Here is a 24279-nt window from a genome sequence, read left to right on the forward strand (position 1 = left end):
GAGTCCTAGTAAAATATATGTATTGTATAAGTGGCCTTGCCCCGATCCTAGTTGTTCTAAATGGGCTGCAGCTGTGATGTCCTTAATTGGGCAGCAGCTGTGGCTAATGAAGATAACTGGGATAAAAGGGGGTGGGCTGGCCAGTCAGGGAGAGCCTTGGAGGAGCCCTGATGAAGAAGCAGGAGCAATACTGCTGTGAAGAGCTGTGTGTGAGAAAACCACCCAGAAGGTATGGGACTCTAGAAATATGATAACAGCAATAGGAGATAGGACAGCTGAGAGCTGGCACTCTAGAAATATAATACAACAACAGTCCACATTGTGATTTCAGTTCCTGAGGGTTAGACTAGACCTGATGCACACATTGAAGACATTTGCATTATTCTAGCAGATTTTTTTCATTCCTGTTATCCTAAAATGTTCTGGCAATTGAGCCTAAAATAAAAATGTCAGTTGCTGATACCAATACCTATTTTTCAAAAGTCTCAGAAATTTTATGTTTTGAATTGAAAACTACATGCTGCCTTCACCATTTTTTTCCTGTAACTTATCTGCTTTCATTGTTCTTTACAATGACTTTATAATGACTTCACCTGAGTTTCCTGAACCTTAAAAACAATTATTATTTTATATTATATTTCAGCTTTCACTATTTATTAGACTCCAAGGTTGGTCTGGGTCTTTGGGAGTGTCTCTCCTAAATGGAAGATGGTTTGGACCAGAAAACATCTAGAGATGGCCTAAAGGATACACTAATATGACACAATTACATGTTCTTCAAGCATGCCTTATAGAGGTTTTCCAAGAAATAGTAATGCACTGGTTTAATGCAGTGTTAGCTTTAATGCAGTAGTAAGTAAGTATAGAGTATTTGCGATTTTGGAAAAAAATACACTTTGGGAGGAAAGATAAACCCAGATCAGGCCCATTCCCTGAAGGGAAAGGATATAAACAACTGATAAGGGATCAGGAAGAGGGAAAAATAGTGGCAGTAAAGCAAGTATAAAGTTGCATGTATTCTTATCTGCACATACAGATTATAGGATTAACTAGTTAAGACAGATGGCAGAAACTATGCTAATCTCGGAGCATAATGACTAATGTGCTGTTCTCTAGCCATTACCATTTAGCAGTTTAAACATATTAGGAGAGGAAATTCTTAACTCCTATTTGAAAAGGACAGGGCACTAGCTATGCAAATTAAATTTGAAAGGACCGTCTACAGATAATGATTGGCAGGAGAGGAATGAAATAAAGTTGCAGCAGCAACCTAATTCTGGTGGGTTTTTTTTATTTATTATTATTTTGACAAATAATACAGGACACGGTAACATACCTGCAATCCTGGGCTTTTATCTACCCCTTGAAATGATACCAAGAGTATTATTACCCACAAATATAAGAACTATATAAACACTTTTAAGGTTTGATTTTCATATGCCACTGAAAAGAAACACTCTGCTTGATATTTTGTCATATATTTTTATCGTACATCTCAGATTTGTCAGCAGACATAGCACCTGCCAAGAGTTTTGTCTGTATCCTTAGGTCGAGGCCCCTCTGATATATCGCTATTCCTTTTTCTAGAACAGCATTGCATTTAAATGCTGATTTTTTCCTGCAGCTAACAAGTACAAAATATGCAGGTTGAAAATCAGGGAGAAGCCATGTGGCCTCTGATGCACGCTGAAGGGATGGAGATAAGGTGACCAACAGGTACTTCTGAATGCTATCAACTCTGCAGCTGTCGAACGTGTTCTTTACTTTGCCCTTAGGTTCACCTTTCCTTAACTGATACCAGCTTCCTTTAAACAGCACCTTGCAGGAAGAGCCTGGGGTGACTCTAGCACAGTCCTACACTCACAATGAATTTTATTTAGATGATTATCACGGTGAGGGCGGGAGGCAGGGGAGAGGTTTATGTACCACGCCACCCACGAACAATCAGAGAACCCTTGGGGTTGGAAGGGACCTCTAGAGATGCCCTAGTCCACTCCCCTGACAAGGCAGGGTCACCTAGAGCAGGTAACACAGGAGTGTGTCCAGGGCCGGAGACTCCATGACCTCCCTGTGCAGCCTGTTCCAGTCCTTTAACACCCTCAACGTGAAGAGTTTCTTCCTCATGTTGAGGTGGAACTTGTGTTTTAGTTCACGGTCTTTGCTCGCCGTCCTGTCGCGGAGCACCGCCAAAAACTCGGGCGCCATCCTCTTGGCCAATAACTCGCCAAGAGTTATTTCGAGATATTTAAAAACACTAATGAGAAACCCTCTCACTTTTCTCCAGACCAAACATGCCCACCTCCGTTCCGCAGCCCAGGGCACGGAGGAGCACAAACTCCCCGCGGGGCCCCCCGGCCCTGACGCCGCTGCCGCCGCTCCCTCCCGCCGCTGGGGGGCGCCCGCGGCGCCGGGCGGGCGGGGGGCGGGGCTTGGGGCGCGCGGCGCGGGCGGAAGCGGCGCGCGGGCCGGGAGGAGGCGGCGGTGGAGGCGGCGAGCGCAGGTAGCGCGGGGCGGCCGGCGGGGGGCGCTGCACGGGGGGGATGAGGCAGAGGGGCGCCCCGGGAGAGCCCCAGAGCTGCGCATTGGGCAGGGGCGGCGGGACTGTGTGTGTTGGGAAGGCCCGCCCGCCCGTCAGTCCGCCCGCCTGTGTGTGTTTTCCCGGGGGAAGGGCTGGGGTTGGCTGCAGGCTCCGGCGGCACCGGGATGGCGCAGGGGGGCTGCGGCTCTCCCGCGCCCGCGGGTGCGCACCGCGCCTGAGCGGCCGCCTTGGTCCGCCCCTCCTGCGGGAGCTGCGGGACGGGCTCGGCTTCCTTGGGGCTTCCTGCGCGGCTCTCGGGGCGGCGAGCTGTGCCTGGGCGCTCCGTGACCCAGGGATGCAGTGTCCTTGGTGGGCAGGAAGCGGCGGAGCACGCGAGGGTTTGCTGGTTTCCTTCGCCGCCCTTAGCAGCGTCTTCCAGGCTTAAGCTGTGGCTGCAGTGACTCTGCAAGATCGATGCCTTCTGCTGTAAGGACATAACTTCCAGAGAGGTAAAGCATGGTTAGAGTGATGTGATGGAACTCACGGGAGGGGAAAAAAAAGTCATATTCAGGCAAAGGCAGAATCCTTTACAATGTCAGGTTAAGTGATCTTCCGGCACTAGCAAGTCTGCGTAAAAAAGCCCAAAACAAACGGGTAAGTATTCCGCTGAAATTGGTCTCTTTGGTACTATTGAAGAAATAGGAAAAAGTAATACTGAATGAAGGCTGCAAAATTTGAAACATTCCGTTTTAGGAGATTATAATATATGGAATTTTTTGACGGTAAGAGTTGCAGAACAGCACTTCCTTCTTACAATATAATAAAATTGGTTTTATTTGTAATCTCTGATGTTTTGACTGCACTTACCTTAGATTTTGGTAAACATGTATAGCGTACTATTATCTCTGCCTTATTTCGGTAGCTCTGTTCATCATTCATTATTAATAAACTCTCTTTTTGGTTCCCTAACCTAACATGGTAGCATCCTGTAAATTTTCTTTTATGTCTCTTGTTATCTAAAAGATACTGACAAGTAGAGTGCAGTGTAGTTTCTGTGTTTGTGTGCCACAAAACAAGCATAGATAATTTTTGTTTATACTATGACATGATGTGGAGTTTCCTTAGAACAATTCAGTTTGAGTAAACTAGTTCTTTTTGGTTCTTGTTTTGGGGGCTTTTTTTGATGTTCCCCCACCCCCCAAGTGGGTGAACTGGGGACAGATGGATGTGTTTTTTCTCTGTGAAAAGTGATCTTTGTAAGAATTGCAACTTTTTATTTTAAGAGAGAATGTGAACATGATGTACATCCTTGTGTGCATGTATTTTGTCCTGACTGTAACGTGGTATTGGTTTTGGAACAAATGCAATGAATCGCTGTTTTACTCTCATGAGACTATCAGAGAAAGGAGACAATATGAAGATATTAGACTGTGAGTAGAGTAGTGCCACAAGCAGTGTGATTGCAGTTTTCGACCAAATGTAGGAATTTATTGTTATTTTTGTTCCTGTTTTGACTGCAGATACCCATATGTATAAAGCCTAAGTCATTCTGACCTCTTTTTGGTATTTTAGGTGTTAAAATCTGTAGCTGTTTAATAGGTACTTGAGAGCTCCAGAGTATTAAGCAATTATGCTGGAGTTCCTTTGGTCCTTTTCCTAAAGATTTTTACTGTTGGAAATAAAAGTACTTCCTTTCCTCCTCCTCCTCACCCCCCACAGCTTTTTCTTTTTAAAGCTTTTGTAGTATCTGCTTTTAGAGACTCCTTTTGGCTGTTATCTCCTTGAAGGAGGCATTGGTATCAGCTAATCACAAATTGTGATGCATCCTGGGGGACTGGATGTCATTTAGCTGCTAAAAGTAAGATATTTCCCCTGGAGTTCATGATCACTTGTACCTTTTCCAAGAATAGTAAAGGGGAGCAGATCTTGCATCTTGTCTAAGCTGTAAGTAGGATAGATGCATGCTGTCAGCTAAAATTGTCAGCTGTGTAGTCAACGTATCTGAAAACTAGTCAAGTGTCAAAAATAGTCATTTTCCAGTTGCTGTCAAAAATCTGTGAGGCTCAGTCAGATGAATCTGTTTTTCCTGATACAAGTTTACTGATAAAATGTATTTTATATGCTATTTGTTTATTAACAACCTCTTTCACCTGTGATTTATAATTTGTGCCATTTTATGAGCTGAGTTTTTTCAACTGAACATTATTAATAACAGCCTCTTATATTTTCTTCTATGGCTTACTAAAAACTTTATGAACTTTACAGAAAATAGGTATATTAGCATTTGCTTATGTAATTTAAAAGATTAATTTTGGATTGCTCAGAACTGAATGGGTGCTTTGTAAAATAGGGCCTGAACTAGAGGCATAAGCAACGGAATGTAAAACTTATTCCAATGAAATTGGTTTCTTCAGTAATACTGAAGAAATAGCAGACTACCATGCTGTAAATAATCCAGTTCAGTTTCTGGGTACCTTTCCCTTAATGTTAAGAATAAAGTATTTTGCAGTGCACACCACAGAGGTGTTACAGTTAACTAATGTCTATCATAATTCATTGCTATGCTACATTGAGCTGCAAGTCAATCCAAAAATAAGATTGTAGAAGAAAAGAAATCAGTCGTCTTTAATATTTCCTCCAATGTTACTGTTCTAAAATCTTCACCTGGGTTAGCCTGCTGGGTAAGAGCATGCATCTAAAGCCTTGTCTGTATTGCAGTTTTGCCATAGAAACATAATTTTGGTGGACAAATTCATATGCAGTTCGAATTGTACAGGTTTCTTGAAAGAAAATCAGGCAAGTTAAATTCTTCCTCTCTCCCCAGTGGAACAAGTGCTTTTTTTGTTGCCATTCTACAGGAATAGTGTTTGTGTGGTGCACTGTGTGAGCAGTGGCAATCTCTCCCCCACTGCAGCTGTCACTTTGTTAGCTGTCTCCCCCCTCCTCTCTTTATTCTCTTTAATGACACCTGTCTTCCTTTTAGGTCTCTTTAAAACATTCAGTGAAAATCCATCTCTTAACAGTAAAGTACCTGCATCATTTTGTAGGCTTTGCTCTCTGTAAAACTGGTCAAAATTAGGTAAACATCTCAGGAGGGAGTTTTGGAGTCTCAGGGGCTTTGGAAAGAGTGATACGAGGACAGCTGTGAAATTTCACAAGGGAGTACTATGGGATACTTGTCGTAGCCTGCAATTAATAAATTGTGGCAGTGTTACTGGGAAGAGAGAAGCCAAGAAAGAGCCTTGTGCTCTGTCATAAGTGACTCTTCTCAAGGAGCAAGGGTCCTACAGTGACCTCAGTGGTGGCAAAAAAAGCATGAAGAGAAAACAGCAAAAAGTGTGCCAGGGAAAATTAAGCTGAGATTTTTTTATTTTTTTTAAATTTTCTTCTCTATTATTATTTTTAAAAATCTGATACAGAGATGTAGAAATGTTTTGGGGCCCAGATGGGCCCAGTGGGAGGAGGGCAAGTTCAGCAAGTGTAGCATACTGTCCCTATTGATATCTGTTTGCTTTAATTTTCTTGCCAAGCCACTTCCCCTCTCAAAATCTTGAATGTTGGCTGACTGCCCACTGGCAAGGAACAAAGAATTTCTGTTTTTAAATGGTTGGTTTATTTTAGAAGCATTCAGTGGCAGTATAGGAAAAATAAAGGGGGAAGGTGTTGAGAAAAAAAGATACTCTAAGGTACTTAAAAAGACTTCTTAGACACAATGCAAAATGAAAATAATTATTGGTAGAAAGTGTGAAACAAAAGCAATTAAAATAGGAATGCATACATTTAAATAGAAACAGCTTTCCAGTATTTCTAAAATACTGACAAAAGGTGGTCTAGTGTTTGGGCTCTCAGATAACTTCATACCAGAGCCGCTGTAAGCTTGCTGTGTGGGTTTTCAAGTCGAAAGCAGCATGTTTGTGCTCTCAACTCAAAGTTCATCTACAAGACAGATTGGTGCTGTTCTTAGAAGCCTGTAGGAGGTAAAACCTTTCCTGGTGTAAGATATGTTTGAGGTAGTCCCAGCAGCAGCACTGTGTCTGCTTGATGAGCTGTGACTTTTTTTGCCCCATATTTCCTTTGGCTGTGTTGAGAGACAGGAACTGTTAGGAGTACGCAAGATTTTTCTTCTTTCTTTGTAGAAGAGTAGGTATTTTTGGTAGTTACCCATTTTTGCTATTCCCTTGAACTTCATGTTTCCTTCACTTGGAATATCCATTAAAGATTTTCCCTAAGAGGCAGCTGGCAGTAAGGCAAAAGGGGTTTTTTTGGGTTGCTTTTTTTTCAGTATGCCAAGGTACTTGCAAGTCTTGGGCATGGGAATGAAGAAACACATGCTCTAGGAGAAGCTGTACAGATAGATGTCCTGGAAAAGACACCAAGGCACGCTCCTTTGTGGCATGCTCTGAAAGTGGTATAGAGCTGCTAAAACCTACATCCCAGCAGCCTTCATAGTGATAGGGCAGCCTTTTTTTGCTCAGAGGTATGCCTTCTTACCTGTTCTTGAGATAGCAGCATGTTTTATAGTATTGATATTTTCACGTGTGTCTAGCAGCTATTAATAGAAATGGGTGCTTCTATCTACTCATCTGTGATGCAGTCTGGAAAGACCCTTGAGTTTCATCAGTTTTGGTGGGCTGTGTTATGTCAGGCATTGCTGATGTTTTGTCAGTACAGATCCTCTTTTCCCTCTCTGCTGTGATATTTTTCTATTGACCAAATTTTACAGCAGCAATAATAGGAATACTTGAAGTGCTGAGAGTAAATTTTATCAAAAGACAGCTAAATGTGGTTTCACTTGTCTGGGAACTGGCATTGCTGTTAATGGTTGGTTCCAAGTGGAATATCCTGCTCTTTTATGGCACTGTGCAGCTGTCTGAGTGAACCTGATTAATGAACCTGGGAACCAAAGGACGGTCACCAGGAATATGGATGTGCCAGTACAGGACAGGAGTCTCATTGGTCTCTTCTCAAGAACTCCTGTACTCATAAAAATATGAGGAATGTGCTTCTTCCTTACACACCAGTTTTAATCAGAGCTGTGTGCAAACACTTCACTTCTCTGGGCACCTCTTTGCCAGCTGTGCCTCATGTAGATTTTTCATCTGCTGCTAAACCAACAACCATCTAAGACTGCAAATTACCAGAATACAAACATCATTTTTGGCATTCCAAAAAGTCTCAGCGTGTGAGCTCCTGGGCTTCTAGGTGCTTATTTCATTGTCTCAGTCTTTTACAATTAATAGTCTAGTGAGTATGTTCTGTACTGTTCTGCTGTATGTCAGTCATTCTTTAGGCTTCCCATTTGCATTGCTTCACAGAAATGGCTGGGGGTTTTCCAAATAACATAGAACCAGCTTTTAGAATGGTCAGCACAATTGATTCCTGTCAGCTGAGTGATGCTCAAAGTTTTCTGTGGGAAAATTAGAAAACAAAATACTTTAGAGGTCACAGAGGTAAATGGGTCAGAAGGTGCGCTCTGTAAATAGATGCAAAAAAGGGGAAAATAATAGAATGGAGTTTGATGCTACTGTGGAATTTTTTTTTCCTGGTATTCTGTAATGCCCAGTGATTCTTGTCTTCCTGAAATGTTTGCTGGAATAGCAATGCAATGCTATTGCAATGAGGTATCACTCTGCATATTTAGAGGCAGTTTTTTGTTTACTGATACAGTACCTTCTCTGTACTGAGGGATGTTTGTTGCCATGAATTTAATAGTAATTTCTTGTACAGATGTAATTCTACTATGGTAATTTAAAATTGTTAACAATTTCATAAACTTTTTGTACTTCCACTGAGACGGTAATAAATTCTAACTTTGTACTGCATAATTATTTTACAGTTATTATTAATGTCAGCTTTTATTTTTACTGTCCTGATTTCTGTCTGCTCTATTGTAAGATTTTTTCCACTTGCTCTTTATTGGATGTATGCCTCAAGGACTGTGTATGGCTTTTTTTTTAAGCTCTTGGTAAATCACTTATTTTTATGCAGTTTCTCTGATTGCAAAACCAGACCCACTCTTGAATGCGCAGTGTCATGTTGTTGTTTATCATAATTTGAAAGTGAGGAACTGATAAATATTGTGGTAGTAAGTAATAGATGGAGTAAAATTCCCACTTATCAGACCTACCTTCCAAATATATGAGTGCATTAGAGACTAGGTCTCTAGAGTGTCACTGAGGAACTACTGCCTTAGTATTTGAAATTCTGTCTTTCAAAATATATGACCAAAGAGGTGACTTTATTGGACTGTATCTTAGTAATATTCTTTTAATTGCATTTTTCTTGGCTTTATTCTTAAAAGTATTTTTGATCTTTGAATCAAGTGGGTTTCTCTTAGGCTTTGGTTTTCTGTATTCTTTGTATCTGGAAACTGCTTATTAATAACTACCAAAAATACCTGATGGACCTGCTGCTTTTTTTTTTTTTTTTGTCTTACAAATAATTACCATCATCTGTACACTTTTCAAAACTAGAAGGTACACAAATCATCTCTGCAGGATAGGTTTAAATTTGCCCTGCAATTGTTTCTAGTCATTTAGGAGGCTGGAGTCTCTTGGGCAGGCTAGAAAAATACTGATGAATATGTGCCAGTCTTTCATGGGCCAGTTGACTGGCAGAAGTGACAGGGCTGTAAACTGAAATAAGCTTTTAAGGATTTAGGTATGCCTTGTTTTCCTGATAGCCTGAGGTTGTTTCAGAGCACGTACAAGGCGTTCCTTTGCATTGTAGGCCATTTCATTTTTGCACTGTATGTTAATATAATCTCTTGGTTTTTCTGGGAATGAGTAAAGAGGAGAACTTTGCAACAAAATTCAAGAAGGATGTTTTGTAAGTATGGGCTAGTTTCCATGGAGAAGGATCAGTAGTCAAACTGAAGTCTGATGCTAGTTAAGTATAACTTTGCTATATTATGGAACATATAATGCATTTTCTGTAGCTCTTTTTTTATCTTTGCTCCTTTTGTTTTGTGCAGTCAATAATATAATTTATATATGACTGATTTTGAAATACAGGTATACAGGATAGAGACATGATTTTATGTTGGAGTGGGTGAGTGTCTTAGTTCATTGTTTTGTTGCCAGATGGATGTCAGTGTTGTGGTACCACTGGACAAAGTTGTATCCACATTGGTAGGTTTTTGGCAGTACTTTACTTAGACAATCAACAGTGAAGAAAGCCAAGTTGTTTATGTGTCTGTGAAAGGCAGACCTAGTGTCAGATCCTCATTCAGGAATTGGTTGTAGCTCCAAGTTCTAATGCTGCTCCTGGCTTGGGCTTGCAACTTACAGAATAATTAAAATATGCATGCATTCCTAAAGTACTTCAGGAAACTGGCACTTGAATTGGTTACTCTAGGCTGCTAATTGAAAGGATTATCTGGAAGACATTATTTTCTTCGTGGATTCTTGGATTGCCATTTTGCCTGCATTCAACTCAGGGGTTTGATTTGATTTGGGTTTGTTTTGGGATTTTGTTTCTTTTCTTTCTCTCCTCAGATTTTCAAATTTTGTTCTGGTTGTACTGCTTCATCTAGGCAATCATATTTATAAGGCTTTCTTGTTCTGTCTTCACTAACAGTCTGCCTTTTGTCTCAGTCTCTGTGATTGGAGATGGTAGGAATTGCAGCAAAGTGTGGCTCTGATCCATCCTTTTTCCTGTTGCTCTCTGCAGTGCTTTGCCTTTGCCACAAAAGTCCCTCAGCTGTGGTTGGAAGAGTGGTATGCCAGCATTTCTAACCAGGATAAATCAGTGTGAAAAAGGAAGTCTCAGCTTCTTTTCCTGCTCAGGGAGGATTTCCAACTCAGCATATTGTGTGCTTTGAGAAAATGAGGGAGAATAAAGATCACAAAGTACACTTTCTTTCATGTGTGCTGTTATCTTTTGGGATACTACCTCTAAATTACTGACAACAGAGGCCCATTCTGAGGCCAAGTTTTGTTGAAACTATAATGTTCTTTGTAGAGAAGTGCTGACCCTTCAGGGCAGCAAGAGGTACAAGAATATCCCAGTCCATCCATCTTAATGTGCTGATTCCTTCTTAATATGTGCTCCGATACTCATTTTTCGTACTTCCAAATAATTTGGGCATAAGCTTCCTTTTTTAATTTTTTTTTTTTTAACCCCAAGAGTGTTGCAGGGAGTGTCTTACAAGTTGCTAGAAGTGCATGCACTTCAGGGAGAAAGAGGAGACCAGATCTCCAGAACTTTGAGATTACACAGGAATTCATGAAGAGGGAATGGCCTTTAAAAAATGTGTAGGAAAAGTGGCAAGTACAAATAGTTCCCTTCATTTTGGTAAACCTTGCTCTGAGTTCCTTTGCCTCTTGTCAGTATATGGGTGTTAGGCAATTTCCCAGCAGGTGAAGTCCTTAATTTCCATTAGTTTCAGTAGTCAGCGTGTGCACTGTGGATCAGATATGCATGGCGATGGCCCAGTCTGCAATTCCTGCTGCTGCTTGGCAGGAGTTTATTCAATCTGTTCCTCTTGGCTAGACCTCTTATCCTGGCTTGTGGTCTTATTTACAGTGTGATGGCAGAGTTATTTCTACTCCAAAGGACTGTAGTGATACTGTCTAAATGCTTCAGGATGAGATATGGCTGGAGATCTGTGGAGAGGTGAACTCAATTTAAGTTTTGCAAGAGCTATCTGTTCTTTTCAGTGTTTTTGGGGTTTTTTTGGGTTTTTTTTTAATAGAAGTAGAGACTGTTGGGAATGGGGTTTGGAACTCATGGTGTCTTCTTGAGAGATACTGTTTGGTCTTCTGAGCCATCACATGAATACTCTTCTCCTGGACCTCATAATGTTTTCCATCATTTTTGATACTGTTCAGAGATTGTATAGATACATAATGATGTGGGTGGAGTTTATCCCTTAAAGTCTGAGTGCAGATCTGTGGATTTGGCAAAGAGCTAGGGAAAAGAAATTTTGGTTAGTGTATGTTAGGGAAGATCTGTTTCAGGAAATCCTAAGCCACACAATTCCAGATATTGATGCTATGGAATGTAAATTTTTGTTTTCCCACTTATTTTATGTACTTAAGACAAATTAGTATCTTAAAACCAGTTTTAGGGGGATTAAGCACATTCCTTGAAGAAAGTATGTCCCACTGCATTTACAGTGGTGTCATTGTCATATTTTCTGAAAAGTCCCTTTGCCAGGATTTCTTCTCTCTGATAAGCCTCAGAGAAAAAGGAAAAGAATATTATCTCATTTGCTTCTCCCTGTTTAGCTGCTTTGGAATGTGGTTGGAGATTGTTTATCCAACGTGTGAATTGTTTTAACTTAATGACCAATCACTGTCTGGCTGTGTTGGGATTCTGGAAGCAGTCAAGAATTCTCAGTTAGTATCTTGTTAAGCCTTCTGTATGTATCCTTTCTTTATTCTTTAGTATAGTTTTAGTGTATAATATAGTAAATAAGACTTATAAGTGTATAATATAGTAATATTCTAGTGTATAATATAGTAAAGAAGCCTTCTAAGAACACGGAGTCAGATTCATCTTTCCCCACAACAGGGGACCCTGAAAATACCACACAGTGAGTTCAAATTACTGTGTGTTGGCTGTCTGTCCTTGTGCACAGTCACACCCCAGGGTGGAGGGTGAGCTGTTCCTCATTCAGTGGCTTGGGATTGCCATTTGCACTGGTGCACCCAGCAGTCAGTTTATGTATTGGCAGTGGCTGCCGTATGGCTTTTCACACACAACTGGTTGTTACTTTACAGCAAGTAACCTGATGTCGTTCCTGCCTTGGGTTAATCATTTTCAGAATAATTCAGATATGCATGTTGATTTTAGAGCACTTGAAAAATTTGCCACTTGAATCAGGCACGCTGGCTGGCCTGTTGAGAGGATTATGTGAAGGGTAGGGACAGGCAGTGCCACTTGTGTTGGCACAGGGCCGATGGAACTGGTCAGTGCAGGGCATGACAAGTGCCATGGAGGCAGAGTTAGGGTTAGATGAGAGCTCAGCAGCATGAGAAACTTGGTCTCAATATTCTGATACAAACCGAGGTGTAAGTGCCACTACAGGAAGTCTGGTGAGGAATTCTATTACATGTGTAATTTCAGTCCAGAAAGTGCTTGTGTCAGGTAGTACGTGGGGAAGAGCTGCGAATAGCGAGGAAAAATGCAACTATTGTGTAAAATTGGTAGCTTTATTTGGACAATGTTAAATAATAGAAATCCTCTTTTAAGAAAGTGCTGAATAATTGGAGTAGTGTCAGAGATGGATGAAAGATGAGAAATATGAGGTATGCGCACGGAAAGGGTCTAAAAATGTGCGATCTGTTTGAGGAGTAAAAATCAGTAAGAGGATGATGCCCGTGTAAACATATGTGCATGTACATATGCGATGAATCTGGAACATCTGTTGTTACTGTCTTATAACACAAGAAGGAGATGTTCAGTGAGATTCTTACCAAGCTTTCTTTTAAAAGTATTTTTAAGTCAGTTACTGGGGATTCAAGTGCATGCATTCATAATAAAATAGAGAGTAATTCTATATTCTTCCCTAACAATTGCTTGAAGTTAGGTTTGAAAATGTAGTTCTGTTTTAAAAACATCTAGCTTGAATCCTTTGACTGCAACTACTCCGTAAGTAAATGAAGATATCTTCACTTTTTGTTGAAATCTTTTTTTTTCCCTTTACAGATATCCCTGAAGATGTGTGGCTCAAACTGCTTCAAACTGTCTGAGCATTTGTTATTTAACTGATGAAGCTTTTCTACCATTTGCTTTCCTCCTGAGGCCTTCATCTATTGAAGGATCAGAATTGGGTACTATGGTAAGACATTTTTTAAGTCAAAGTAAAATGCTGAAGTGCAATGTGCCAATTTGTTTTTGGTTTTATCTCTTTATTCATTAATAAGACAACACAACAAATAAAAAACCTTAATGGTGTAAAGAGCCAGGAGAGGAAGCTTTGAACTAGCTAACCAACCAAGAAATATCATTCCATGTGTTGTCTGTTCACACTTGTGCTGTACTTGAAAGTGAAGAGTAAGAATCAAGTGAATCATTTCACAAGATCTTGTATCTAGATGTATGTGTATAACTCGTCACAATGTTGTACAGAAATGTTATACAGGTTTCTTCTAGATACTGCATCTTCTTTCAAATGCATTTTGAGTTTAATGTCAGTTTAAATTCCAATATTTAAAATACTTGTGGTGCTTTGTGGAAGCACAGACGTTTTGATTTTTGGAGGATAAAAATTGGTAAAAATAGGAAGAGGAAGCCCTGTAAATAACAGGTGTGAAGGAAATATAACTGAGCCTGAACCTGTAAGCAGATAAAAAACCTTGTTTGCTAGATGATGCAATAATACCGTATTTTGAAACTGATATTTGTTCTTGATCTCAACAACAATAGCAATTCTGAATAACCAAGTGGTTCTTTACAAATTTCAGGAATCAAGACCAGCTAAAACATGAGAAGATATAGTCAAGATGATCCAGCCAGAAGATCTTTCACTTCATAGAAATATTGTTTTTGTTTAATATGTAATATAATTAGACAAAGCCAAATTCAGTTACTTTTCTCGAAATTAGGACGTGCCTGTGGCCTTCATCAGAAATGTTTCTAACATTTTCAAGGAAAAATATGTCCCAGAAACTGAGTATGTTTTTACTAGTCTTTGGAATCATTTGGGGTTTGATGTTGCTACGCTACACTTTTCAGTATCCAAGACGCCAAAGCAGTGCTGAGTTGCGTGGACAGATATTAGATCTCAGTAAAAGATATGTCAAAGCATTGGCAGAAGAAAATAAAAACCTGATGAATGGTGGTGGTGGAGCCTCTATGTCAGGATATGGTAAGAGGAAAAAAGCCATACTGGTTACATGAATATATTCTTTTTCTGTAAACTGTAAAGTTTTAAGTTTTCTTTTTTTTCTTTTTAATTAGTATATGCTCTTCAGGAGAAAAAAAACTTCTCTGTATTAACTGATTTGATTTTAGTTTATGCAGTGAAGTTTAAGATTAAGATGAGTTGCAAAATCAAGCTTCATACATGAAATTTTTGCTTTCCAGGATTTTTTTAGATCTCTTCAGGTACATGAATACAGTTACTTACAGAATTAACAGCACGTTTGTCTTTTTCTGAATCCTCAGCTATTGAGGAATAAGCATGTGCTTGATACAGGGACGAAGTTTTATATTAAGTCACTTTGACATTCCAGATTCTTCTCGTACCTTATTGCTGACTTCCTGCTTTTATTTATGGAATTTTCTTCTCCCTGAATGAAAAAGGAAGATACTAGTTGAGTTTGCAGTCTGGAGACTGCAAGGCAATTATGAATTTGGCAAAATCTCTCCTTTTCTATTATGGCTCCTTCTAAAACAATGTCCCTTGTCTTGTGAGCTATAATACTTGATGCATCATATCCCTGATTTGCCTGTCTTGTGAATTTGTACCTAACTTGATAAATAGGTTGCCAGTATTTACTATCTTATGAAATATTGAAAAGATAACTAAATTGTTTATTTTTAAAAATAGTATTTCAAAATATGTAATGAACTTTGATTCCCTTAAGATTTACTTAAATGGCTCTGCCTGTTGTAGGATGCCCTTTGCAGGCCTTTGGTAAGAGTGCCAGCAGCAAAAATGTGTCTGAAGTCTTTTTGCTGCTGCTAAGGAAGAAGCAAGCAAGTCTGTGATGACAAGAAGTGCAGGAACAACCCAAGAGAAATAGGAGGCTAAAAAGTGTTTAAACCATTAATCCTTTCATTCTTAAAATTAATTTTTATCACAGTGAGAGACTGCCTTCTCTTTTCTTTGCTGTTTTCTCCTCCCACTTTTTTTTTTGTCATCAAGGACTTCCTTTACTGCATAATTAGGTTTTTCTGTCATTTAGGGCGTATTTCCAAGTGAGACTTGTCTTCTGTGTTTTTTTCTGGAGTTTATATCAAACTTAAGTCATCTCTTGATCTACCTGCTGATCATCAGAATTAAAACTTGGCAATTCCCCCCATCAGATTGTTGAGTACACGACCCACCCTCTGTACATGACCCAGACCCTGCTCTGGCTTGAATTGTTTAGCAAATTTTTTCTTTAAAGTTCACATTACTAAACAAGAACTAGAGGGAGGTACTTTTTTTTTTTTGAAGTTTAATTTACTACTAATTTTTAATTTTATCTGGTTTACTCCTGTTTTTTCATTTTGATGCCTGTGATCTTTCTCCCCAATCTTCCTGCTTAGTTAACTGATTAGAGGGCAGCGGGTAGGGACCGAGTTTGTAGATTTCTTCATGTGTAAGGGGAATCTTAACAGCTTGTAAAACCTGGTAAGTTTGTTAATGTTTTTCAAAGCTAAAAGAAGATGGTGATTGGCAACAGCATAAATAGTTTTTTATTGAAAGATGTTACTGTTTTTTTGTTCCAGATCATGAGAATTTTTTTACCATCTTTTCTCTTATTTTTCAGTCAATAAAGATGTAAATAGATTTTTTAACCCTTGCTTTATAGCTTATGTAAGAAGCAGTAAGATAGCTTTTAATGACAGCTTTTCTGTGGGCTAAATCTGTCATTTATGGGAAAGCTATTAGCTACCTTTTTATGGTGGAAAGTATTTAGATATATTCTCTTGCATCCAAGGATAAAAGATGATATAGGTGAGTATTCCAATGCTGTTGTCTGGATGAAATTTGAAATAATACATTTGAATAGCCACTTCTAATGTTCCAATTAGTGTTTTTGCTCTTATACTCTAATATTTAATTGGCTGCCTTCGCAGTTCCCTGTTATAATGGTGTCTCCCTTCCCTAAAATAACAAAGGAATGTTATTAAAGTAAATTCAAGCACCTGTTTAATTCTGTACTTCTTAATCTGCACTCCTTTCCAAAAAGTATGCAAGGGAGAATAGCAAGTCTTAAGATGCGAATGTGTTGAAATGGCAGTTCTTTTCCACATAGAGTAAATAACAGGCTGTAATTTGTTTTTTCCATTATCTTCAGCTGATCTTAAGAGAACAATTGCTGTTCTTCTGGATGACATCTTACAACGCCTGGTGAAACTGGAAAACAAGGTTGATTACATCGTTGTGAATGGCTCAGCAACAAACACCACTAATGGAACTAACCACCAGGTGCCAGTGACTGCAAACAAACGCGCAAAGCCAGCAAGCAACATCAGATAGCAAACAGGCTGCTCTGTGTTGCTGCACCATTGATGGAGAATATTTAAGATAAGCTTTTTGTCTCTGGCTAGGGCGAAGCAGTAGTTGACTCTAAAGCAAGCATAAACTATTGTATTCTACAACATGCTTCGATCTGTATAGGCCTAACGTGCTTAGATTCTCAAAGCATTATTTCATTGCCTTTGAGCGGTGCTTCTGAAGTGATCTTTGTTGTCTCTAAAGATATTTTGATATGATTTGATGTAGTAGGCCATTGGATAATAACGTGAAAAGCAATGGAAAACTTATAGGTAGATTTTGAAATATATTTATTTAATTATGACTATAACATATCTTTTGGATAGGTGAGCAATATTGTAGTTTATTCATTTTTTGTGGTCTGCATTAAGCCAAGGTAACTGAGGAAAATGTGTTGCTAAACAGATGTTAGAAGATGTGTACACTTAAAATATTTTCTTACTTATTTACTAAAACAATATTAAATTGAGGATAGCGTTGGTGGTAATATTTTAAAATTGTGATCCAAAGAATGTCTTTATTTGCACTATCTGTCAGAATAGTTAAAGAGAAGTTACTGTATATTTAAGAAAATTTATTATAATAGGAAATCATTCTAGGTAGTAACACTGTCCAGGTTTATCTTTATGCCAGAGGTAGGGCAGTTAGATTATGAAAAGCAAATCATCATCTGTGATATTTTAGATGATTATTTCTTAAAAAGATATTTAAGTATATGTATTTTGTAATTGCAGATAAAATTATTTAAGTGATAAGTTTTGAATGTGTGAATATAGTTTATTTTTATTCATTGTTGTTTGTTTTAACATTTTGATGCCTTGCGGTTTGTGTTTAGTATAGCACACCATCTCTCTGAATTGCTTTCTTGATCAGAAGGAAAAGCAATGAAGGGAGTCAAGGCATCTCTGCATTTAACAGGGGTATGTGTACTAAGGGTGTCTAATCATGGAATAGTTGAGAGCCAAGGTGATGTTTGCCTTATGTCTAAGTCAGCCTTACAGCAAAGTGAATTGCATGCAGTGTTGGGTGCACTGTATCTCAAATGTTACTGAAATCATATTGAAGTGCCACTGAACCTGTTTTTTTAAACTGTGCTGAATGTTTGGGGGGGACAGAATGTTCAGGGACTTTTGCCAAAAGTGTCCTGTAAGCGAGGTTTTGGGGATGAGTAAAACCAGAGGCACTGGGTGATATACCAGGCAAAGTTATGTGATTTTTTTTTCCCTTTCTTCTGTTTCTCTGCTTATATTCTTGATGGATATAAAGGAAAATACAATTGCAATCTTAATTAGTACTTAGTATCCAGATGATTTTTTTTGTCACATTGTGTGTAAACATGTACTCACTTCAATGCAGAAAGAGAGAAATAAATTTTTAATTGTACTTGTAAATGTTCCTGGGTTTGTTTGTTTGTAATGTCTTGTCTGTCTTGCTGCATGTGCTCTGTCAGTTTCTGGATTGGAAAATTGTACATCTCTGAGTTTTAATAGTGTTCTTTCTGGTATTCTTCCTTCTTAGTCGCTGACTACTTCTGCTCTTGAATTCTTATGCCCTGAAACTTTCTTCAGGTTAGAGGTGAGGGGAGAAAGAATTGAAAATAAAATAACTGATTTAGATCTTTCACGGCAAAGATTCCACTGTTTAACCTGAGAGTAAAGAAGATCTCTGCAGAACTTCTTTTGAACCTGCAGATTGACAACGTGAAGATAGATAGATTGATTTATTTTTATATCCATCTATCTGGATTTTTATTTCCTAGATACTTAGTTGTTACAAACTGAAGCCTTTGTGCTGTAAACATGTAGTTCTTTTCAGAGTAGCAAAACTAAACTTCAGGTGTGCAGACTAAGGTAAAAAAGGGTAAGGAAGGGATAAAGGGAGGGTCTCAGCTGACTTTCCTGTTGACAGTAGTAAGAAAACATCTGCATGTTCTAGCCTGCAGCCTCTTGTGTAGGACTTGTGAGAGGTGTGGCAGCCCTACCAAGGTAGGAGGTTGTGTAAAGAACCCAAGGGCTTGTGAAGAAAGCCTGCAGAAGGCTACAACTTAGCCCAGGTCCAAAATGCTTGATAGTATCCCAGTTTTTGGTTGGGCTGCCAAGCATATTTTTTCTTTCTGAGCTATATTTAAGTAGTATTTCTGCTGTGGTTGTTATGATGCAGCTGTGTATTTCCCATTTCAGATGATATCACAGAACCTCCCAAAGTGACCTCATTCAAGTCTTGTGTGTATGGAATCTCCTTATGGTAGGTTGGTTGGTTCTTAAGCTGGATGGGGTTTGGGATATTATTTCCTTTTCTTTCTTCTATTTTTTAGAAGGCAGGAGGACGTAAAACCTCTCTTATATAAACAACTGCTGATTTGGGGCATGGGGTGGTGTTTTGGTTTTGTTCTTGAAATCTTTTGGTAAATTAGGGGATTTGAATTTTCCCAGCTGTAATTTGCCTCATGGGTGTTTATCAGCTGATTTCTCTAGGTAATTGGCAGTACTTCTGTGCCTCTAAGTGATTGCATAATGTAGGTAGCAAAAAATGACAAGGTTCACTTCCAAACAAAAGTTCTAATGAAGAAAAATGGAAAGAGAAGAGTATATATTGATTGCTGTCTAAATAGAAATAGCCCGGGTCTCAATACAGCCCTTGAGTTCTACAACTAAATACCTGGCAGGCAAAAATCTTGAGGAAATTGTCTTTATTCACTTGTCATTTCTGTTGCTTTTCTCATCTAAATAGATAGTTTTGAATCTCTGTATAGTAATCTTTAATGAAGATAACCAAGCATTTTTTCACAATTGTATGTGAATAAGAAGTGCTGAGCATTTCCACATTAAAGAACTTTTGAGATTAATGGATGGACAGATAATCCTTCTAAACACGCTGATACAGCTCTTAACAAGCTGCCTATGCACTGTTGAGATCACAGGAGTTTGCTGATCTGTTTTAAATGAAATAATTTTAAAAATACAGAAACATGGCTGAGGATGTACAGGTTCTTGTGTTTAGTGTGGTGGAGCATCAGTATCCTTGGCACCCAGTATTATGCATCACATATTGCACAGTTGTCTGTTTTTCCAAGTGACTGCTAAATCCTTTTTAATAACACAATCATTTAAAGAGGCTAACTTGATAGATCTGAATTCTAATTTAAAATATTTCCTAATTCAGACGTTTCCAGACCACATCATGTTTGTGATGTGTGCAAGTTGCTTTAGCAACCAAGCTCCTCCTGTGCAGATACACGTTCTGGGGGTGTTTGCTGCTGTCACAGCCTTTGTTCATGGGAATGCAGAAGCAGAGTAAATTTGGATACCTCTATCAAGAAGTTATTTAGAAAAACGATTGCATAAAATGTAACATTCCAGTTTATTATGTTTTCTTGAAAACCTTTTAATTCCTAAAAAGACACTGACTTATTGAATTGGCTGAACGTCTAAAATATTCTTATGTACGATTGGTGTGATGTTGTGATATTTTTAAAGGTGATATAAAATGTAAATTAGCAATTAATCCAAATATGAGCCTCCTTACCTAGCAATTCTGCTCTTTTAAATTTTGTACTTTAAAAAAACAAAGGCTCTGCTATTTTGGGGTTCAATTTACTGTATCTGATAGCATGCCACCTTCAAAGGCAGCAAAATGGGAGACTTCCTTTTATAGCAGCCAAAAAAAGTGAATTAGACTTCTGCTATGTTTTTCATGTGTGACTGGTACTGAATGGGTATTTCACTAATCTCAGTTTGTTAGGAATCATGTACACAGGCATTTGAAAATATCCTTTAGGTTATTAAAAGGAAGTCAAATTTAAAAAAACAATCACATTATATACATTCATGGAATCACATCTCTTGAGCACCAGTGGCATTGCATGCTGCTGAATTATCTCTAAGTGATCTTAATTACTACAACTTTCTAAACTGTGTTTTCAATACCTCCAGCAAAAACTTTCATTATTAATTGATCCTTGCTTGCATATGAGCTTCCACATTCCCTGTGGCATTCATCAACTTTGTCAGTTGGTGTCTAATCGGGTTCTGGTTTTCTAAAAGCAAAACTGAAGGAAAATATGTTAACATTTTAAAATCCTGTAAACTAGGCTTAATAGTACACAAACTAATTTTTATTGTAGCATAGTATATGGTCATGGTTAGAAGTTCATAAAAGTGAGTGCTGCTTGCATTTATTTTCAAGTATATTGGGATATTGATAACACATGTGGAGGGAGGAAACAATTTGATGGAAACTGTTTCTGTTAGGCTTTATGCCTCTTAAATTCTTCTTGCTTTCAGAAGAGCTAGTCAGATAGTCACTGACCAGATCCATAGAAATAGAATGACTGACTACTACTTCAAAATGATGACTTGAGGTTTAAAATATTAAAACAGGTTTTTCTGAAATTAATTACTTTTGCATTAGTGAAGTGACTATCTTCAATTTATAGATGTTTCACTGAGAATAATTTCAAGTGCTTGTCAAATTTGTAAGGGTTTAAAAAAATGTAAAGGGTCACACATTTTATTGTTAACAGAGGGTGTTGAGAGAGACTGTCAACACCCTGTGAAACATTAAGCTGTTGCCTTTGATGTGTAGGCAGCACCTTAGGTCTCACAGAGCTGTACTGTAAGTATGTGTCCATATGTTCAACGCACTTTGATGTGTTCAGAGACCTTGGGCCAGCAGTATCCGTATGCTGCATCACAACTCCAGGAGGTAAAACATGCCATCTGGATTCCTGGTCCTTTTACTTACCTTGTGTCATGGCTTCTTCATGGCAGCAGAAAGCCTTTTTTTTTTTTTTTTTCTTACTATTCAAAATTATTTGGTAGTTTACAAAAAAAAAAATCTGTTTTGAGCAATCTTTAATGAATTTTATTTTGGCTGTCTATTAACAATCTCTTAGAAGGGATGAGGGACAGGAATGGGTTATCTAAATTCAAAATATATTCCAATATTCCTGCTATGACTGTAAAAAGAGTGTTTGAGATACCTTTTGTTTGAGATACCTTTGTCAGCTAAGAACACCATTTCTGGGTTACAAAAGTACCTTTTATATCTGTAAAAGATTACAAAGTACCTTTTATATCCCAAGTAAGTCTACTGATCTAGGTTTGGATCCAAGCAGATCTTATGAGGGTCATATTAGCACTGGGTGCTAATAAATTGAACACTGTCTGTGTTGCAAAACACTTGCGGTGATGAAATTGAGGGGAAAAATCCTTTTTTTTTTGATAGGAAGTAGTTCATAAGACAGATGCCTCAGAAAAAAATGGCTTGATTTCCTAATCTCAATAAGTTCTCACTGCATAAACACTGACATGAGTGACATACAGACTAACATTTGTACCCCTCACTGAAAGCTGCCTTATTATGAAACCTGGTTCTTCTCTCTGAACCCAAGCTGTATTTCAGGGGGCTGTTTCCAACACAGATCTTGCACAGATGAGGCACATCAACCCATTACACAGGAGCTCTGCTCATTCTGTGTGAACCAGGCTTGCCAGAGCTCTTCCCCCCACCCCCACACCTCCCCCTTTATTGGCAGTGCTGGGATCTCTGGCACCAGCAAAATGTGCATACAGATAAGGTATCTCAGAGATCTGTTTTGTGCAGCTCCTGTGGAGCACTGTGTTCCTCAGTATATTCAAAGTCTGTCTGCAGAGCTTCTAGTCCTGCTTTCAAGGTCCCCTTTCCCCCATCTGTTTCTTTTTTGAAGTTTTGGTCACAGGAGGAATTTCCCCTGACTTTTCCCTGACAATCCTGAGGTTTTTGGTGTGATTTTATTTTCTTCCACTAGCTTACTTGAAGACTGCAGTGGGGATTTGCTCCCTTATCTTCCTGCCTTTGAGGATGAGCTGTTTGTGTTCAGATCTCAGTGTGACAGGACGTGTGTGTTGTGTTCCAGAGCTGCCTGCTCTGCTGAAATTTCTTATACATGTGGCATAGCCACAGGACAAATGCCCAGACCATATGCCCTAGCACCTTATTTGGATACTGAGAGTGTCCCTGTTGTTTCATCTCCTTCTGGGGGATGTTTTGGCAACACATTGCCATGGTCCTTGTGACATTCCTCTTCACCACCTTCTGCTGCATTGCTGGTGGCTTGCCCAGTTCAAAACTATGTGGAGATTTCCCTGAATTGCTGAATATTTTTTTTTCTTTTTCTTTTCCTTTTTTGTTTTTAATTTTTTTTCCTCCAAGGAAGTATCATTGTATGGTATGGAAAAAGCCTTTCCTCTTGGATCTCAATTTGACAGTCTGAAGGCTCATAGCTTATGCTAGCAGGCAGAGCACAATTTAAATACCAATTTCCTAAAGCTTGGATAAGGAAACATACTATATTTTTTTCTTCACATATTTGATCACTTTGTGGCCAGTCTGTTTGTATCAAGGGGAAGCAGTCATTTTACACAGAGAGTGCGGTGTCAGAAGTAGCAGCCTGTGGTGGATTCACTAAAAACACATTGGAGGAGTTGTTCCAATATGGTTACATTGATTGTGGCATATGGAGAGGAATTGGGACTTGCAGGTTGCCAGTCTAAGAACCATCTTTGGTTAGAAATGTTTCCCAAATTTGGCCTTCTGTAGTCTTGAACTATGAGCCAAACATATTTTCTAATGGAACATACATTTTATTTTGTAAAGGAAGAGGAATCGGTGACCAACCAAAAGTACCCCTCACCTACCCACCAGAAAAGTGGGGTCTAAACAGAGGCAGAGGGCAACATGGGTGCAGGGCAGGCTCTGGGAGGGCTTGGGTGCTGTGCTGGGTGTTTGCTGGCACCCAGGACTGTGGGTGCCCTTCTGAGGCACTGCACCTGTGGGTGTGTGTGGCTGTGCCCTGGCACTGCTGCTCAGGGAGTGTGTCTGTCCCGAGGGGCACAGGGGGTGACTGCCTTCCCACAGAGTGTGTGCACACTACGCGGGTCCTGTGCTTGACATCAGCCCCCTCAAGATTTGAATCAAACTTTGCAATTTTTTTTTTGTTGTTAATCAGTAGCCATAGCTGGACAGTTATGGTTGAGCACTTGCATTGTGAACGTTGTACGCTTGGCTGTTTGTTTTAAGGAAAAGAGAAGACAGTTCCAAGATGAATGGACTGTCTGGATGAGAGCCACCAGGAGTGAAGCCAGCAGAACTGAGCAATGACTGCGGGAAGGGGAATTCCACCTGTGGGCGATCATGACCACCTGCTCAAAACAGACCCCAGACTCAAATGGGCAGAACTGCGCCCGTGTACTAATTAGGATGACCAGAGGTATGACTAGCAAATAGGGGGCTGAATACTAATTAGTAGGAAAATCGTGCAATTTGTAGCCAATGAATGCTTATGCCTTTGTTAAAAATGTAATAAACAGTGTAAAGTTTTTTATGGCCTAGCTTTTTGTGGGTTGCCACCTAGCTCCCTGCTTTGCACATAAAGCAGCACCTCGCCCCGCTGCGCGCCTGGAAACGACTACACCCCGGCCGGGACAACAGCCGGGGCGGGCCTGGCCGTGCCCTCGAGCCTGGCCGTGCTCTCGGGCCTGGCGGTGCCCGGGAGCTGGCCGTGCCCTCGGGGCTGGCCGTGCCCTCGGGGATGGCGGTGCCCAGGAGCTGGCCGTGCCCTCGG

General features: G+C 39.4%; 2 protein-coding genes across 5 annotated transcripts; one reads left to right on the top strand and one right to left on the bottom strand.

Annotated features, from left to right (window-relative positions):
• Positions 1–206: 206 nt before the first annotated feature.
• CCDC126 (coiled-coil domain containing 126) lies at positions 207–18067 on the top strand. Of its 4 annotated transcripts, none has more exons than XM_064704483.1 (4): positions 207–229; positions 13172–13304; positions 13930–14333; positions 16477–18067. In XM_064704483.1, the coding sequence occupies exons 3-4, from the start codon at positions 14096–14098 to the stop codon at positions 16656–16658; spliced, it is 420 nt and encodes a 139-aa protein (XP_064560553.1). In that variant the 5' UTR covers positions 207–229; positions 13172–13304; positions 13930–14095; the 3' UTR covers positions 16659–18067. The 4 variants fall into 4 exon arrangements, with proteins under 4 accessions (XP_064560553.1, XP_064560552.1, XP_064560551.1 ...); XM_064704482.1 differs by lacking the exon at positions 207–229 and adding an exon at positions 2436–2500; XM_064704481.1 differs by lacking the exon at positions 207–229 and adding an exon at positions 2548–3027.
• On the bottom strand, positions 2271–3014 carry LOC135442902 (transcription initiation factor TFIID subunit 4-like). The gene has a single exon (XM_064703179.1). The coding sequence runs from the start codon at positions 3012–3014 to the stop codon at positions 2271–2273; it is 744 nt and encodes a 247-aa protein (XP_064559249.1).
• Positions 18068–24279: the final 6212 nt, after the last annotated feature.

This window comes from Zonotrichia leucophrys, chromosome 2 (assembly GCF_028769735.1).
Source record: "Zonotrichia leucophrys gambelii isolate GWCS_2022_RI chromosome 2, RI_Zleu_2.0, whole genome shotgun sequence".
Classification (NCBI taxonomy): Eukaryota; Metazoa; Chordata; class Aves; order Passeriformes; family Passerellidae; genus Zonotrichia; species Zonotrichia leucophrys.

Excerpts from the sequence above, each read along its gene's own strand:
- CCDC126 (XM_064704483.1), top strand. The coding sequence starts at position 14,096 with ATGTTTCTAACATTTTCAAGGAAAAATATGTCCCAGAAACTGAGTATG. Across the intron at positions 14,334-16,476 it reads AGCCTCTATGTCAGGATATG|CTGATCTTAAGAGAACAATT; the intron begins GTAAGAGGAAAA and ends CATTATCTTCAG.
- LOC135442902 (XM_064703179.1), bottom strand. The coding sequence starts at position 3,014 with ATGTCCTTACAGCAGAAGGCATCGATCTTGCAGAGTCACTGCAGCCAC.